Source organism: Odocoileus virginianus, chromosome 18 (genome assembly GCF_023699985.2).
Source record: "Odocoileus virginianus isolate 20LAN1187 ecotype Illinois chromosome 18, Ovbor_1.2, whole genome shotgun sequence".
In the NCBI taxonomy this organism is placed as follows: Eukaryota; Metazoa; Chordata; class Mammalia; order Artiodactyla; family Cervidae; genus Odocoileus; species Odocoileus virginianus.
The window spans coordinates 46,468,654-46,487,239 of NC_069691.1; the positions used below are offsets into that span (position 1 = coordinate 46,468,654).

General features: G+C 47.6%; 1 protein-coding gene and 1 long non-coding RNA gene across 4 annotated transcripts; one reads left to right on the forward strand and one right to left on the reverse strand.

The window, feature by feature from the left end:
- Nucleotides 1-1,834: 1,834 nt before the first annotated feature.
- LOC110139089 (serine protease 52-like) lies at nt 1,835-14,615 on the reverse strand. Of its 3 annotated transcripts, none has more exons than XM_020896689.2 (6): nt 14,417-14,612; nt 12,174-12,549; nt 8,680-8,872; nt 6,901-7,142; nt 5,472-5,614; nt 1,835-2,126 (listed from the first exon to the last, which is right to left on the reverse strand). In XM_020896689.2, exons 2-6 carry the CDS (start codon nt 12,277-12,279, stop codon nt 1,857-1,859), a joined length of 954 nt encoding a protein of 317 aa, XP_020752348.2. In that variant the 5' UTR covers nt 12,280-12,549; nt 14,417-14,612; the 3' UTR covers nt 1,835-1,856. The 3 variants fall into 3 exon arrangements, 2 of the variants coding, with proteins under 2 accessions (XP_020752348.2, XP_020752349.2); XM_020896690.2 differs by lacking the exon at nt 14,417-14,612 and adding an exon at nt 13,897-14,043; XR_011492839.1 differs by lacking the exon at nt 1,835-2,126 and having other exon boundaries at nt 5,355-5,614; nt 14,417-14,615.
- LOC110139091 (uncharacterized) lies at nt 12,395-12,909 on the forward strand. The gene is made up of 2 exons (XR_002314399.2): nt 12,395-12,605; nt 12,729-12,909. It is a non-coding gene; the product is annotated as an uncharacterized lncRNA (long non-coding RNA).
- Nucleotides 14,616-18,586: the final 3,971 nt, after the last annotated feature.

Here is an 18,586-nt window from a genome sequence, read left to right on the forward strand (position 1 = left end):
TTTCTATGTCTGCGAGTCTGTTTCTGTTTTGTAAATAAGTTCATTTAGATTCCACATACCAGTGATATCATATGGTATTTTTCCTTCTCTTTCTGATTTACTTCACTTAGTACAATAATCTACAGGTCCATCCATGTTGCTGCAAATAACTATTTCATTCTTTTTTGTGGCTGAGTGATATTCTGTTGTGTATGTATGTACCAGATCTTTGTATCCGTTCACCTGCCAGTGGACATTTGGGTGGCTTCCATGTCTTGTCTGTTGTAAATAGTGCTGTTATAGACATACAAGTGCATATATCTTTTTGAATTTGGAGATTTCTCCAGATATGTGCCCAGGAGTGGGATTACTGGGTCATATGGTAACTCTATTTTTAATTTTTTTTTAAGGAACTTCCATAATATTCTCCATAGTGGCTTCCCCAATTTAATTCCCACCAACAATGTGGGAGAGTGCCCTTTTCTCCACACCCTCTCCAGCATTTGTTATTTGTAGACATTTTAATAATGGCCATTCTGACTGGTTAAAACCAATTCCTCATTGTAGTTTTGATTTGCATTTCTCTACTAATGAGTGATGTTGAACATCTTTTCATGTGCCTGTTGGCCATCTGTATGTCATCTTTGAAGAAATATCTATTTTGGTCTTCTACCCATGATTGGACCGACAAGGGCTTAATTTCCAAACAGCTCATGAAACTCAGTAAGAAAAAAGCAAACAACCCAATGAGCTGTGTGTTTCTTTCCCACCTCATCTCTAGGACGTTTCTACGTCAGTGATGCGCTGATCCTGAATCTCAGCATTGTTACTCATGGGCTCTGAGAGCCAGAAGCAGCATTTACTGGGGCTCTGAGCCAAGTGGAGACAAGGGAAGGTAAAGAGCAGGGACCTTTCTGGAGATCAAGTCTGTAGGTCTCAGGGGTGAGCTACGAGCGAAGGAAGCTTGTGCGGAGTTGAAATGTTTCTCCATGCAGGAGCAAAAGAAATGGAAAATGAAAGAAGCTGTAGAAGAGACCTGATTGTGAGGGGGAAGAAGAGCAGGCTTTCTATTTCAGAGCTCCTTGTACCACTCCCCATGGAAAGATGCTCCATCCAAACTCTTGGAGAGGGCTCAAGGTCAAGTCGGTAATCTGCCTCCAGCTCCCAGGGGAGCCACAGGCCTCTGAGTGGGTCCCGGTTGTATTTTAAGCACTGCTGTAGGTAGACAAAAGTTTCTCAGTTGTGTCCGGCTCTTTGCAACCCTATGGCCGATACAGTCCATGAAATTCTCCAGGCCACAATACTGGAGTGGGTAGCCTTTCCCTTCTCCAGAGGATCTTCCCAACCCAGGGACTGAACTCAGTTCTCCCGCACTGCAGGCGGATTCTTTATCAGCTGAGCCACAAGGGAAGCAACCCACTCCAGAACTCTTGCCTGGAGAACCCCATGGGCGGAGGAGCGTGGTAGGCCCATGGGGTTGCAAAGAGTTGGACATGACTGAGCAACCACTTCACATAGGTAGATGATTGGGGCTTCCCAGGTGGTGCACAGAATCCCCCTGCCAATGTAAGAGACGCAAGGGATGCGAGTTTGATCCCTGGGTCAGGAAGATCCCCTGGAGGAGGAAATGGCAACCAACTCCCATATTCTTGCCTGGAAAATTCCATGGAGAGAGGAGCCTGGTGGGCTACAGTCCATGGGGTCACAAAGAGCCAGACACGACTGAGCATCTGAGCATAAACACACACATATAGGTATATGATTATTTCAGGCACGGCTAATTGTATCAGAATCCCTCCCTGCAACCTACAACCCACCCTTGAACTTACTTCAAAGGCTGAGAAGGACACTTGGTTTTGAGCCAATGCAGTGTTTAATCATGGGGATAATAGAAACATCAGAAAATACAGTACCAAGATGGCCCAGGGTGATAGAAGCAAACTGTACCCAGTGTCTGGCTCATGCCTGTAGGGCCTTTTTGACAGCTTGGTCTTCATCTCAATCCATGACAGGTAACTAGACACCTGTGTGTACACTCCAGGATGCTTCTTCTGGCCACAGCCCACTCCCCAGCTGACAATGCCCAGTTGGTACCATTTGCTTTTCCTGGTTTTTTTCTGGCAAACCAGAGGCCCCCCACTGTCACCCTAAGAGAGAAAAGTTGTTTGGACGTGGAAGGTGTGGCCACAGGTTGCTCTTACAGCCTATTGAGGGGTGGGCATCTGGCATAAAGCGCATGGTGTCACTGGATAGGTGGATGTTTTTAATTTTGATTCGGCTCTCCAACCATGAATGTGCTCCCAGCTCTTCAACTCTCAGAAAAGGGAGCAAGCAATTTAGTCAAAAGCAATGGCAATGAATTGGGTCGAAAAAGTAAACATCCACCATCATTGTCCAGTCACATGCATTCATTTTGATGTACCAAGGAGTTGTTTCCAAATTTGTTTTGCCTCTAAGCACTTTTTGGCTTTTCAGAATTCTTCCAATTTCCCCTGGAAAAGCTTCGTTTTGCTCTGAGTTGTTCACAATAGCAAAAAGGAAAAACCCAAACCAAAAATCCATTATGCTTTACAATAGGTCATTGGTTGAAGACAACAGGCATACAGACTATATATTCAGAAGGCAGAAAGTACAAAAATCATGTCAAAATGTTAGATTGTGGTTTAAAACATCAAATTTTCAACAATTTACCAATCTTAAAGCATCATGAAACAGACTGCCCAAAAAAGCCCAGGTTGAACAGACATCATTGACATGAAGATGAAGGAACACACAAACTTTCATGGCCCCAAAGCTTTTGGACCATTTTACAATTTCTATTAAAGAATCATGCATCTTGATAAAAAATCAGAAAACTGAGATATGGAAAAAGAACATAAATAATACTCATAATAATATTAGTAAGTAAATTTATACATAAGAATAGACACAATTGTGTATGAAAAGTAAGATATTCTTAATACTTTGACAGTGATTTCTCTGGGGAGTGAAAAGGAGAACAATTATAAAAGGCGAACTTCCTCTTCACTGCACACCTTTCTCTACCCCTGGCATTTTCTTTATGAGTGCTCAAATAAATAAGTGAAATAAACAACACTGCTAATTCCAGCCATGCAGAGGCAGCTCCTTAGTCCAGTGTAACTTTCTGCATCCTCCTATTTGCAAATACACAGACATGTCATTATTATTTTACAGAAATAGGATCCAGCAGTACATAGTGTCTCACAGCTTACAAAGATTTATTTTTGAGAATACTAAGTGACACACAGGAAAGTCAAAAAGAATTACCATTTTAACGACATGCCAAAAATCCAAATACAAAACAAACAACCCCCCCACAGTAGTATATGGGTCTGAGTTTTTAAAACCAAATTGTTTTTGTGAACAAATTGCTGTGTTCATCAACTTAATTTGAACTAAACTGTTCTTTACCTAATTCTTTGGAGTCACTGGAAATTCCCATGATCTCTCTTTAAAATGAAGAATAATACTCGCTTCTCTAGGCATGAAGGGGATCTATGTGAAAGATGTATGTGTGGGAAGTCACTTCATTCGTGGCTGACTCTGTGCAACCCCATGGACTGTAGCCAGCCAGGCTCCTCTGTCCATGGGATTCTCCAGGCAAGAATACTGGAGTGAGTTGCCATTTCCTTCTCCAGGGGATCTTCCTGACCCAGGGATCAAAGCCACGTCTCCGAGGTCTCCTGCATTGGCAGGTGGATTCTTTGCCACCAGCACCACCTGGGAAGCTGAAAGATGTACAATTAAGAACTTAAGTTTCTGGAGCCAAACAGACCTTGATTCATACCCCAGGATGAATACTTAGTTGAGAGACTGTGAATTTTTCCTTCAGTGTTTTGAGGCTCATTTTTATGCTGGTGATCATTGTACCTCTCCCATAGGACCGCTGTGTGAAGGGAAGGAACTGACCCCTGTAAAACACACCAGTGATGTGTGGCAAGCTTCACTCTCTAGTAGCTCCCAGCAGCTTTGTGGTTGTTGAATCTTTGTGGAGCTGCTGCATTTTGGAGCCCCATTTCTATTGGAACCCCAAAGACGGCTCTCCCCCTTGATGTCATCAGGCTTTGGTGAGAACTCAGAGTCTGTCATTTACCTCCCAGGGTGCCCTCTGCAAGGCTGTCAGCTCTCCTGGTCCTCCTCCTCCCATCTGAAGTGGGCCTGCTTCCCAGGGCTAGTTCACAACCCTGAGGTGTGTTTGTGGAAGTACTCCGCGTGCTGCTGAGCACGGAGCAGATGTGAGACGGGGGATGGAGAAGACGGTGTCTGCATTGTCTGCCATGACCCTCCTTTGCTCTGTGCATTTCTAAATGCTTTTGTACATGAGTCACTTTATCTTCACAATAGTCCTAAGAAGACTCTTGTGCATGCTACGTCACTTCAGTCCTGTCCGACTCTTTGTGCTTCTGTGGACCACAGACCGCCAGGCTCCTCTGTCCATGGGATTCTCCAGGCAAGAATACTGGAGATGGTTGCCGTGCCCGCCTCCAGGGGATCTTCCCCACCCAGAGATCAAATCCATGTCTCTTACATCCCCTGCACTGTCAGGCAAGTTCTTTACCACTAGCGCCACCTGGAAAATCCTAAAAAGCCCCTTAGTTGTCCCATTTTACATACGGGGGAAATGTGAAAAGGCACAGGCTCAGAGGGGAGCCCAGGCTGGGAGTAGGAGGAGCCAGGAGGGAAGCTCAGGCAGCCCGAGGCCCTAACCACTACCCCGCACAGCCCCCATTTGGTCACAGAGCAGCCCTCCCAAATTCTTGTCCACCCAGAACCTGAGGATTTGACCTTATTTGGAAATAGAATCTGTGCGGATGTAACTAGTTCCTTTAAGATGCAGTCCCACTGGATTAGTGTGGGCCCTGATCCAATGACTGGCAACCCTATAAGAAGGGAAAGCAGAGGAGACACACAGGGGAGAGGGCCATCTGACCCACTTTCTTATCTGCAGCAGGTTGACAGTGTCCACCCGAAATATATGTTCCAACCCCTTGTACCCATCACCGTGACCTTGTTTGGAAATAGAGTCTTTACAGGTCTAATGAAGGCTCTTTGGGGAAGATTACTCTGGATTCAGGGTGAGCTGTAAATCCAACGAGTGGTGTCCTTATAAGAAAAAAGAAAATTTAAGACAGACACAGAAGAGAAGGCATTTTAAGACAGAGGCAGAGACTGGAATAATGCACCTACATCATTGAAGATGGATGCGAAGAGCGGAAGGATGCACCTGCAGGCTAAGGAAAACCCAGGGATGCCTGAAACAACCAGAAACTGGAAAAGGCAAAGAAGGATCCTCCCCTAGACCCTCGAGAGGGAACAGAGCCCTGCCAGTGCCCTGATTTGGGACTTCTGGTATCTGTGAGAGAACACGCTTCTGTTGTTTTAATCCACCTCCTATTCAGAGGAGAAAGAGGGAAGCCAGGTGTCCCACCCTGTCGGCCAGCTTTCTGGGACAGCCTCTCTCCCAGCTTTACCTGGCAGGCATCCTTCCCACCTTCAAGGTCCCCGGCACACAGCATGCTCTTGGTGAGTAGAGGCATCAGCTCAAAGCAGGTTTCCCACTTGATCAGCTGGACATTGACTTTCTGGAGCCCTGTCTCTGTACTCCGCTTAGGGACTGACCCAAAAAAGAAGCAGATGGGGAAAGGACCCTGAGCACTGCGTGGTCCCTTTGATGGACCCACCCACATCATGTCTTTTCACCTCCACAACAAGGAACTGCTCCATAGCCCAGGGAACAACCCGAATTTGGACTGGCTGAGGAGGGAGTAGGAGGGTTATGCAGGAGACTCTTGAACCCACTCTCTGTGAATCAAGAGCTCCAAGGACTGGGTTTCTATTGATTTCAGCCTCAGTGAGACGTCTTCTGGTCCTGCCAAGGGTGCCAGGTTCCAGATAGGATCCTAAAAAGGTGTTTGATTCAAATCCATGAGGATGTAAAGAGAACCCACAGTGACAAATTTTAAAAAAATGGACTTCACACCAGGGCCCCTGAGTTCACCGCCTATGCACTCAAGCTGAGCCCAACTCCTAGAATGTCCACTCTCAAAGATGGGCATGGTTTCCTCTTTGTATGTTGCTGAGCCCCTGGAGCCTACAACACTGCCTGGATCCTAGAGGAGTTTCAATGAAAATGAGGTAAATGAAGCATAAGGAACCCTACATGCGGAAGGTGGCCTTTTTTTTTTTTTTTTTGAAGCTATTCAAAAGCTTCTAAGGGCAATTTCCAAGAAGAAATCTAACCTAGCTCTGAGCTCTGGGACCATGTAGAGCCATTCTGGTGCCTCCTTGCAAGAACAGCACCAGGTGGAATCTGTTTTTCCTTTCCCTGATGATTATGGGGAAAGTCACATTAACCAAGAAGGAAAACAGAAGGACATCACTGTATGGGTCAGCTGAACCGAGCAGCAGGAGTTGACTCTAGAAGGATGATTTTATATTTGGTGAATCTCCTCTTCCTTGGCCTGGATCTGTGGTTTGAGCTTTTAGCCACAGAGCCCTTTATCACAGGGGAGAAGAACTGGTTCCATCAACTGTAACAGCGTTGCCCTGGCTGACATCAGCGTGTTCTTCCCAGAGCCCAGCCCCTTTGCCTATTGGTATGTCCATCCAGATTCCTCCAGGTCACCCTTAGGACACTGAATATGTTTGCCTGGGTTTTCCCTGAGGCCCTGTTCAGGGTTCCTATCTCACAATACGGACCTGAAACTTGCTACGGGTGCCCAGAAACAATGGCTCCCATGCAGACAAGAAGGTTCCTGGTGGGACCTTAATGGAGAACCAGAAGTGCCCGGGTCCACCAGGCGGACCTCCGAGGGCCAGCGGCGCCTCCAGAGCCTGCTTCTCGCTGCAAACCTCAGCCAGGGTGCCACCCCTCCCCCGGGGTGGGCCACAGTCACTCACCAGTAGTACCCCACCCGGTCACCCAGCAGTTCCTCCATTGCTCTATGTCAGCGACCTCCGAAAGGCAGATGGGTACCTTCCTGACACCCAAGCTCAGAGGCGATTTCAGCAACAGCAAAGCGATGTCATTAAGGTAGAACCAACTGTCAAAATTATTGTGAATAATTAGCTCGTCCACTTTTATCTTCGTCAAGTTCTGGGTGTCAAGATTTTCTTCACCATGTGTGACCTCCAAGGTAGATCTTATTCCAAAACAAAAGAAAGAGGGAAAAGGTAAGTGGTGGAAAGATGAAAAGTGAACCTTAGGAGAAAATAACTGCCCACCTCCCCCATCTGAGACTGATCCTGGGGACAGGGGGAGGCAGCTCGGGCTCTGCGCCTGGCTGGTAGCCACGGAGGAGAAGCCAGACCTGACTGCTCTGCCCTGCCTTCTGGCCAACCAGCTCTTGACCTAATGGCAAGACTTGGGCAAAATTCACCTGTAGATTTCATCAACAAATGTCTAGGAAGCCATACTATGCCTAAGTCAGGGGTCTCCAACCTCTGGAATCTAATGCCTAATGATCTGAGATGGACCTGATGTAATAATAATAGAAATAAAGTACACAATAAATGTGATGCACTTGAATCATCCCCAAACCATCCCCTCTCCCAGTCCATGGAAAAACTGTCTTCTACAAAACTGGTCCCTGGTGCCAAACAGCTGGAGACTGCTGGCATAAGTAATTGAGGGACTTAACCTTGATTTGCAAGGAAAGCTTGACTGGCTGTATTACAGACAAATGAGAAGTTTTGCAAAAATATGATTTTGTGGACTGGGGCTCAGACAATCCCTTCTGTCATGCAGCCAGGCCTGGTGCCCTGCCCTCAGGGCCTGATGCTTCTAGGATTCCCCAGTTCATGGTCACTGTCAGCCCAGTGCTTAGGAGAGGATTCTCCACAGGACTACATGCACTTAGCAAAATGCCGTTCCTTTCCTCAGTAAAGGAACATCTGCTCTGCGGTGTAGAACCCACACAGCAAGCTGTGCGCGTCCTGGGAGAACAGCTTCTTTCCACCCGCAAAGGGTCGTATTTAACCACACAGGTGTCCACCTCCTTGTATTCTCTTTTATGCCTGATGAATGTGAATAATAGGCATGCAGGGGCAAATATAAGAGGCATATGGGGCAAAATGACATTAAAATATAAATAATATAAAGTATAAAAATAAATAATATAAATATTAAAATAAATATAAATTAAAATTCAATATAATCAAAATAAATTATAATTATAAAATGATTATATAAATATACAAATAAAATATAATCAATATAATAAAATATATAAAATTAAATAATAGAAAATATATAGATAATATAAAAAGATAATAGGCATGTAGGGTCAAAAGGCTTCCCTGGTAGATCATCTGGTAAAGAATCCTCCTGCAATGCAGAAAACCCTGGTTCAATTCTTGGGTCAGGAAGATTCCCCCTAGAGAAGGGATAGGCTACCCACTCCAGTATTCTTGGGCTTCCCTGGTGGGTCAGATGGTAAAGAACCTGCCTACATTGCCAAAGACCTGAGTTCAATCCCTGGGTTGGGAACATCCCCTGGAGGAGGGCATGGCAACCCACTCCAGTATTCTTGCCTGGAGAATCCCCATGGACAGAGGAGCCTGACAGGCTACAGTACATGGGGTCACAAAAGAGTCAGACACAACCGGGAAACTAAGCAACAACACAAGGCAAATATTCTACTACATTGCTTTGAAAAAAAGTCTATCCGCAACACTTACTCATTTTTGCTTTTGAAGCAGTGGGCTGCGGTCAGAATCCACCACTCACTGAGGATTGATCCTCCACAGAGATGACTCCCGTTTTCAAGGATACGAATCTGCCAGGGGAAATCTCTGATGTTTGCAGGCTCCCCGCCTATGATTTCCAAAACTTCAGACTTCTCAGAACTGTTCATTCTTTGGCCACATTTCACTAAGAGCAGGAAGAAGGGAGAGGGAGGAGAGACCCAGGGCCTCACACAGTGGAATGTAACAAATGGTAGAATCTGTATACTTGTGTAAGACTTTTCCATGCCTCCATATGGTCTTCACCCCTCAATACTGGATTTGAGCAAGTCTGATGCCACATCTTTAGGAAAACCATGCAGAAATCTGAAGGTCCATCCTCTCATTTTACGTTAATATAAAACATAACTGTTTTTATTCTGAGTCTTATATGTAAACATTGAAGCAAACTTTAGCTTCCTCATTCTGAATTTTTGTTTAAGAGGTATGTGATTTTAAGTACCACAGTTTAAGTGCAGCTGTCAGTGGTCGTGCAAATTGAAATGTGCATGTATTTACACAAAAAATCTTGTGCGAGTACAAAAATTCTGTATTTTTGGATCTCAATGGCTCAACTTTGTGGAAAATGAGAGTTGGGACTGGCTTGGAAAATAAGAGACACACGGTTGTGAATTTTAGGAGAGTCCCTCGGAGAAGGAGATGGCAACTCACTCCAGTATTCTTGCTTGGAGAATTCCATGGACAGAGAGGCCTGGCAGGCTATAGTCCATGGAGTCACAGAGTCAGACACGACGCAGTGACTAACACATACACATAGATGCTGGGATCCTAAGTGGTTTCTACAGTCTGCAGATAGAAAACTGAATGAAGCCTTGGGTCTGCCAGCACCACAGAGCAAAACTCCTGGTGGGGGAATTTGTAGATCTTCCCTTGCAAATCCCACTGGAATGAAATTACCGAAGACTCTAGATTTTTTCCCCAGGTGGCTAATTGATCCAGGTCCAGAGGTGTGACCAAACAGATTAAGATAGGGAGGTCTCATCTCAGGTTTTTACTTGTTTTTCTTTGCCTGCACCGTCAGGATGTCTCAGAAAATCTTTTTTCCCCCCAAAAGACCCTTTCGGTATATGTCACCATGAGAGAAGGAGAAACATGACGGGAGAGACAACTCAGGTCTTCCAGATTTTAGCGTGGCAAGTTCCTGCCTGGCAGGGAACCTGGTGGGGAGGGAAAGAAGTAGGGTTTGGAGTCAGAAGTTCTGAGTTGGACCCACTGTTTGCTAACTGTGTGTCTTAGAGCCACTGATTTAGCCTCTCTGAGCCTTTGTCCTCTCATCTTCCATACAAAGATAAATATTAACACAATCTGCTGCCTATTTTTTCATGTCGCATCAATTTAAAGGGATGACGTTTGGTTTCATTCAAGTCTGGATCAGGGAGTCTGAGCTGAGCCCAAGACTCTTGGTTCAACCTGGGGTTCCCTCTGTGCACTGTTTCCCTGGGAGGATGTCCTTGCTGGTCTTCCCACATCAGTGGCCATTCCTTCTCATACTCTTTCCCTGAATCCACCTCCTCTTCCAAAACTCAAGGCTGAGTCCTCAGACCACTTCATCCCCTACGCATTTTGGCTGAAGTATCCCAGCCCAGCCTAAGTTCAGGTATCACCATTATACAGACCAAAGCTTACCCCCTCAGGCCTCTCTGCTGAGCTCCCCCCTTAACAACTGCCCTATTCCATAGTTCACAAGAACATCTAAGAGGAGCCTCAAATTAAAGCAGTCCAAACTGAACCATCTACTTGCCTAACCTCGCTTCTATGTCTCTCTGGCACAGTTCTACGGATGGAACCACACCCATCTATTTGCTTAGGCAAGAAGATCAGGCTGGAGTTATTCTTGAGTTATCTCTTTCTCCGACCAGTTCCATCAACATTACCAAACAGTGTTGAAACCGAAGACAGCCACTCTTCTGCATCCCTCTGGCTATAAACCCAGCCTGGCCATTATCCTGTCCTGCCCACTAACGCCTCTCTCCACTTCCACTCTTCACCCCCACAGTCTGTCCTCTGGAGCAGCCAGAATGTCTTTCTCAAGTGCATCTCATTTTTTACTCTCCCATTTAGACTCAGATGGCTTCCCATTGTCACCGGAATAAAATCCCAAAGTCCTCACTGTGCCTTGATGAGCCCACTCTAGCACCCTCCCCCCATTCACTCTGCTCCAACTATACCACCCTGTCTACCCCTAAAACACACTGGACTCATTCACAGCTCAAGACCTTTGCACTTGCTGTCACTTCTGCTTGGAAATAGGTTTCCTTCTCATAGGATGGGTCTCCACCCAAGTCTTGTCGTCCCAGGAAGGCTTTCCATGACTGCCTCCTAGGACAGTCTCAGCACTCCCCTGCAGATCTCCCATCACATTAGCCTGTTTTATATGTTTCATACCATTTAACAGGAACCAGAATTAACTTGTATTTACCCATTTCTACATTTAATACTTCCCTCCAGACACTAGACAGTAAAACTCCTTAAGGGTAGGAATTGATATGTCATTCTCTGCTGTAAAACATCTCTCCTGGAATTCCCTGGTTGCCCAGTGGTTAAGCCTCTGCGCTTCCACTGCAGGGGGCATGGGTTTGATCCCTGGTCAGGGAACTAAGATCACACAGCACAGCCAAAACAAAGACAAAACCAAAAAACATCTCTCTCCTCAAACAGCTCCCGAGTTGCTTTATAACACAGGGAGGGCAACCTGGTGCTCTGTGAGCACCTAGAGGGGTGGGATGGGGTGGGAGGGAGAGTGCACTGTACACTTAAGGCTGGTTCATTTTGTTGTAAGGCAGAAACCAACACGACACTGTAAAGCAACTATCCTCCAATTTTAAAAAATAAACAGCTCCTAGCCTGTAATAGAGGTTTGCAATCTGTCAACCAACAAATTGAAAATATAACACGCATCTCCATAAGTTCTTCAGACCCAGGGAGATGAATCCACGGTAGGTATTAAGACATTGCCTTCATTAAAGCTTCTATTATTTATGCTTTGCATTAGACCAACGAGGCTCCACATGATCCTTCAGAATGTTTTCAAAGAGAAAACAGCAGAGAAATTCCTCTTTAAGGATCACATGGGGCCTTAAAGCTGCAGGACAGGGCTAGTTAGCATCTTCAGATGGACAGCTGGTTACCCTTCTCAAGGGGTTTACTTACTTTGGCCATTCACTCTGGAAAACTGGTACCTAACATAGATGTTACACACACCAGGCTTCTCCACAGTTGGGGGTATGTGGGGACCAATGATCTGAGAGTCTGGTCCAGGGCCCTCACATGAGATTCACTGGAGGGGCAGTTCCACGGATCCCACCCAGAACTACAGAATCTGCATCCTAGAGCCTGACCCCTGGACCAAGCTCCCAGGCGATACACCTGATGGCCAAGGAGTGAGAGCCCTGGAGAGGCACAGACCACGGACACCAGCAGAGACCTACGTCCCAGGCTGCTGTGTGGCCAGCGCAGCAGCAGAGCGACCGGCAGCAGGAACGCGGCTCTTCCATTCCCCATCCTGTCACTGGCCTGCTGTTGACTCAAGCCCATGGAGAGGCTTCAGGTAGGCCAGCTCATGTGCAGTTCAGAGGGACCCCTCAGGGCCTCGCTGTCTGTGCCTGCACTCTTACGGCCCAGCCTGCTGCCCAGGTCACAATAGGGCACTGGGTGGAGCCAGCTCTGTCCAGACAAGACAGCCAGGAGGCATCCTGGACCGGAAGCTGATGATTCCACGAGCCAGTCCTCTGGGATGCGGAGGTCAGTGTGGAACTGGTGAGGCGGAGGGCAGCAGAGTGGAAGGACTCCAAACCAGCTGGTCTCCTGTAAATCGAGGCATCTCAGAGTCACTGATGCAGCAGGAAAAGAGAGAGCTGAAGGTATTCTTCAGAAGGGACCCGAGACGGCTGATCCTAACAAATCAGGTGACACCGTGGAGCGAGCACAGACTCAGAGTCCTATGTTAGAATTCATCAACCTAACTCAAATCTTTTCTCTGCCAGGAGGGGGCCTGAAAATGGGAGACACAGCCTCTTATCTCTGTTCTTTGGAAAACAATATGAATTTGGGCTCAGCGGAGAGAAATATTTCGTTGCAGCTGTAAGTGTTTGCAAACTTCGGGGCCCTGGAGGGCACATGTTCATATACGGTGGACAGGACATAAGTAAAGGATTCACAAGGTCACCTGGCTTAACTCCATAGCTTCCATGGCTCGCCCTGAACTTCTGAACAGGAAAACACAGCATGTGCACAATCGTCGTTCAGATCCTCAAGAATTCCCAATATCCCAGCACATGTATGCACAAATTCACATTTTTATCAAAACACCATTGCAGGAAGACACATGCCCACACTGAGACATGCGTGGTGTGGGACACAACGCCTAGGGAGTCTTTATAAGTAATTACTGAAAACTAGCACCCTACGTGGGTTTCCCGGTGGCTTGGCAGTTAAGAATCCACTTGTAAGTGCAGGAGACGTTGGTTCGATCCCTGGGGTCAGGAAGATCCCCTGGAGAAAGAAACGGCAACCCACCCCAGTATACTTGGCTGGAGAAGGCCATGGACAGAGGAGCCTGGTGGGCTAGAGTCCATATGGTCACAAAACAATCGGACATGACTGACTTAAAACAACACCCTACCTGCCTATCAGTGGTCCATCCAGACAACAGCAATAGCCCCGAATGACGAAAAAGAACAGGCCACTGACAACAGGACCCTCCAAGGCCTTCTGCTGAGTTGCAGAGGCTGGCTAGCTACTCCCTTCCATATGCTGCACAGACAGGCAGAGACAGCACACCAACTGTTGCCAGAGGCTGCGATTTGGGGCAGGGGCCGGGTTCCCAGCGGCACCCGAGAACTTCCTGGGGTGGTGAAAAGCGCTATGCCTTGATTGTGGTGGTGGTTACACAACCATATGGCAGTGGTCAGAATTCATGGAACCATATGTCTTAAAAAGGTTAATTTCCTAAATTATATCTCAAAGACCAGACTTGAAAAATGCTTTTGTGCATTTCAAAAAGCCACTGTGAACCACAAAACAACTGCCTGCTTCCTTTCAGGTGTTTTTGTTGTGACCTCAAGGGCCAACCACATAGGGAGAGATTCCTTTTTCATTCTGGCTTAGTCAAACCAAGCTGCCCTAATGAAATGCCATAGACTGCTGGCTTACACAACAGAAATTTATCTTCTCACAGTGCTGGAGGCTGGAAGTCCAAGATCCAGGTGGCAGCTGACCCAGTTCCTGGGGAGGCCCCTCTTACAGGTTTGCAGACCATTGCCTTCACACTGTGGCCTCACATGGCCTCCCTGTGGATTCAGGTAGTGAGTGAGACATCCCTGCCCCTTGTGACCTCATTTAGCCATAATTCTTTCCCGGCATGCATGCTAACCAAGCTAACTGGCTTCAGTTGTGACCAACTCTCTGCAACTGTATGGACTGTAGCCCACCAGGCTCCTCTGTCCATGGGAGTTTCCAGGAAAGAATACTGGAGTGGGTTGCCATGCCCTCCTCCAGGGGATCTTCCGGACCCAAGGATGGAACCGGGTCTCATATCTCCTGCGTTGGCAGCTGGCATCTTTACCATTATCACCACTTAGGAAGCTCATTCTTTCCTTAGTGTCACCATCAAAAAACAGCCATGCTCGGGGCTAGGGTTCCAACATGTGAATTCTGCGTCCATAATAAATACCTGGGGGACAGGACACTCTGGTGCCCCCGAGGCCGCAGTACCCGTCGGGGTTCTTGCTCAGGTACTGCTGGTGGTAATCCTCCGCGTAGTAAAAGGTCTGTCCCTCCCGGATGTCCGTGGTGATCAGGCCGAAACCATGCTCCGACAGAACCTGTGGAGAGAAAGGCGCCATCAGGACCAGATGCCTGGGATCCTGGGAAGGAGGAGGGGCGGGGTCGGCCGGGAGGGGCGGGGTCGGCCGGGAGGGGCAGACACGTGGCCGCAGGCCGGAGCGGGTGAGCAGTGGTACTTGGGGCCTGCGCTCGGCCACTTCCCCGCTGGGTTATCCTGAGCAAGCATCTCCCTCCCTGTGCCTCGGGGGTCTGGGGTTTCAAATCTGAGGTTTAATTTGTTTGTGTTCTGATTCTGTAATCTACACTCTGTCCTCTACACTAGCTCTGCCCCCAGGGTGTCGCCAGCCCTTGTGTGGGCCCTCTGGCTGCCCTGGGGAGGAGGGTCCCTCAAGGGGACTCACTGAGGCTGCAGTGGGAAGGCAGTGTGGCCCCTCTGCCCCCGCACAGGATGGACAGAGCATGCCCCCTCGCTGGTTGTGGTTCCGGGCAGCAGGGGCCCCGCCAGGACGCCCTGGAGGGCAGGGGCCACCTGGAGTCTGGGCTCTGCCCCTCCAGTCTGGAGCCTGGGGAGTGAAGTCAGGGGAGGATGTGGCCTGAGGGCCTGGTCGGCTCCTCGCCGCCCTCGGTGACCCAGTTTAAGGCCTGGTGGCACCTGCTACCAGGGAGAGGGACACAGTAAACACCAGTGGGGGAGGAGAGCCCAGCTATTTGGGGCAGGAGACGGATTAAGAAATAGACATTGTTCCCCGTGGATCTCCGCCTGTTTCCTCTCCCTTCTGGATTTCAGCTGTGCCCTAGTTCTTTCTTGGTACAGGCTGCTCAGGATCTCTGAGCTCAAGGCCACAGAGACGCGACCTGGGTTCACACATTCCATTTTGGACGTGGGTGCGAGGTGGGCCCTGGGACTCTCGTCTCCTTAAGGGACCTGCGGTTACTGATAGCCTGTGGGCTCCTGGGGATGAAATCCTGTCTGCCAGGGAGGGCGGTGGGTCTAGTCTTTGAGTTCAGTGTGAATCCACGGCCTGACCATCTGCTGAACCCTGCTGTGACTTTCTAAATTTCCTTCCAGCCCACTGAGGGGGAAGCGAGGGGATGGCTCCAAAACCTCAGGCCCAAGCTTTTAGGAAGATGACCTTGAGCAGAGAAATTCAAGAGGGTCCCAGAAGGAAGTTCCACTCAGAAAATTGACGTGAGGCTACTTTCATGGCAGGATGGAAGGCTGCGGGCATCATAAAGTGTTCTGATGAAGGAGGGCATTTCAGACACCCGCTGTAGCCATCAGCCACGGGATGAGAACAGGAAGCCTTGCTGTTGGAATCCAGTGAGGAGGGCAGGTATGGAGGGGAGATTCCGGCAGGAACCAGGTCAAGGAGGGACCCTGCCCCTGGGAGCAAGGGGCCCCAATGGAAAGGGGTAGGGAGGAAGTCCCCCAATCCCCTCCTGCCTGCCTCCTGCCTCTGTGAGTACCTCCCACTGCCCAGGGCGAGCCATGTGACATTCAGGGACGCCCCCCCCCACCCACCCACCCAGGTGACCAGTCTGGAGGCATCAGCCTCCTGGGACTCAGGGAAGGACAGCCAGTGGATTTGTAGTAGTGAAATGGGGACAGATGGAAAATAACTGCAGTATCATCCTGGTGTTCCCTCCCAGAGAACAGAACTGAAAGCTGTGAGCCGTCCTTATTTCAGGGCAGATAAAGATAGCTAACTGCCCAGGAAGGCTTTTCATGGCTTGGTGTTGGTCTCAGCCTATTGATAACCACGCCGTCAGCTAGGAATATGGGTGGCACTCATCCAGACCGTATTACTTGCAGCCAGCCTCCATGGACATCTCCTCCAGTGAGTGGCTGGATCAGCCTTTGTGGTTCTCGTTAGGATGGCAGGATATGCTTCAGCAAAAACCACTAGAGAACTTTAAAAAAATATATATTTATTTATGGCTGTGCTGGGTCTTCATTGCTGCGTGGGCTTTTCTCTAGTTGCAGCAGATGGGGGTTACTCTCTGGTTGAGATGCAAGGGCTTCTCATTGTGATGGCTTCTCTCATTGTGACGCACGGGCTCCAGACACATGGGCTCATCGTTGTGGTTCCCGGGCTCTAGAGCGCAGGCTCAGTAGTTGTGATGCATGGGCTTAGTTGCTCTGAGGCATGTGGGATCTTCCCAGACCAAGAATCAAACCAATGTCTCCTGCATTGGCGGGCAGATTCTTTACCAATGAGCCACCAGGAAACCCCAACAGGGAACTTTGAGGAATAAGAGTTATTACTCCAAGTCCTAGAGTATACACAGCACACCTGAGGGGTCACAAAGCCAGGTTGCAGGGAGAGAGAGAAAGATGTAACAGACCTGGGGATCTTGCTTTCATTAGCATTGAGGGTTGGGTGTCTAGGGTCTCGCAGATTCATTCTTTATTGACTAATTTAAAGCATACGACCAGGAATTGGGGTGCAGGAAGGGAGAAGCAGGTCACTCAGGCAGTTATGTATGTTACCCAGGGCTTTCTGGAAAAGGGACCTTCATAGATGGTGACCTTCACGAACCTGATTCCTGATCTGGTTGTTTGGGTGATGGCTGAACCATCCAGCTGGCAATATGTGTATTCAGGATGGATGTCTTTTGAACTGGATGATTCAGCAACCAAAAACTTAAGATGTTAAGCACTTATGCGTGTGTTATATACTGTGCTTAGGACTTTGCAGGTGTTAGCTCATTTAATCCTCATAGCAACCACTGGAGGGAATTGTTCTTCCACTTTCCACATTTAGTTTATCAATGTGCCAGCTATTGTATCTTGATGCTCAGCTCCATCTCTGCCTTTCTAAACTTTCCCAAGAATTTTAGATGCTGAAAGCTGGTTCCATCGCTCAAAGTCCCAACAGGCTTCAGATTTAGATCCTCAGGCGAGTTTTAGAAGGCAGGAGGCCAGGAGAAACACTGTTTTACTTAGCAGCTGTACATAGGCATGAAGATTTCAGCAGAAGACAGTTGGGAGGTTTTGCCATTAAGTTAGGGTGTCCTTCCACAAATTGTTACTTTAATGCTGAGGAGAATCATAAGATGACTAGCAGTGAGTTATCATTCTTGAGGCCTACTGAGCTTCACAAAGCAAGCAACTGTTTTTCTTGGTCTTTGCACTCAAGCCCTTTTAGTGGTTCCATAAGCATCCATCCCTATGTACTAAATCCCTTTCAGCTTGAGATACATAGGTTATTTTCTGTTTTCCTGATAGAATCCTGACTGATATAGTTATTTGGTATTGAAAGTGGTTTCAGGAAATACAACTGCAAAGATGGGAATCTAAGATTTCTTGTCAGGCCTAATTTGATTTGAAGGGAATAATGACCTCTTTGCTGGTGAAAAATGGGATTCTGGGAGACCAGGGTATGCAATGTCAGAACGGTTTCTCAAATTATTCCCTGTCATTCTTAGAATCCTGTTAGAGGAGAACAAGTGACGTTTGCAATAGAATTTTCTGGTGGAAAAGATAAGTACAAGAGCTACTATTACCAAATAGAGTGGAAAGTTTACAGGAAAAGCAATAACAATATTGGGGTTTTACATTTTCAAGTCAAAGGCATTATCCAGCAGCCAGAGAAGTTTCTACAACTGCCCTAAAGGGATCTCTTTATCTATTGCATCAAAAATTAGACCCAGGGTGGGTCCTGCAGGTGGCAGAATGACAACATAACTTGAATTCACAACTTCATTAGATCCATACATGAAAGGTGATTAATTGGGGAAGGAGGTGACCAATAAAATCACAGTGGAATGTTTGGATGGATTAAAATGAGTTAGTGTACTTTAAAACCTCAAATCTGGGAATTCCCTGACTATCCAGTGGTAAAGACTCCTTGATGCCAATGCAGAAGGTACAGACCCAATCCCTGGTTGGGGAGCTAAGATCCTGCATGCTGTGTGGTGCAGCCAAAAAAAGAATAAAAAAATTCCTCAAAATCCCACTGAACTTCCCTTCCTATTAGAAGCAGCCCTTCTACCCCATTCTTGGGAGGCTAGTCTCCTCTCCATGAAGACTTTGTAATGACTTAACTGAAATCAC

Coding starts and splice junctions, on each gene's coding strand:
- LOC110139089 (XM_020896689.2), bottom strand. CDS start 12,279: ATGGGCTTGAGTCAACAGCAGGCCAGTGACAGGATGGGGAATGGAAGA. Junction 8,873..12,173: donor GCCACACAGCAGCCTGGGAC/GTAGGTCTCTGC, acceptor TCCTGCTCTTAG/TGAAATGTGGCCAAAGAATG. Junction 7,143..8,679: donor TGCTTCAAAAGCAAAAATGA/GTAAGTGTTGCG, acceptor TTTTGGAATAAG/ATCTACCTTGGAGGTCACAC.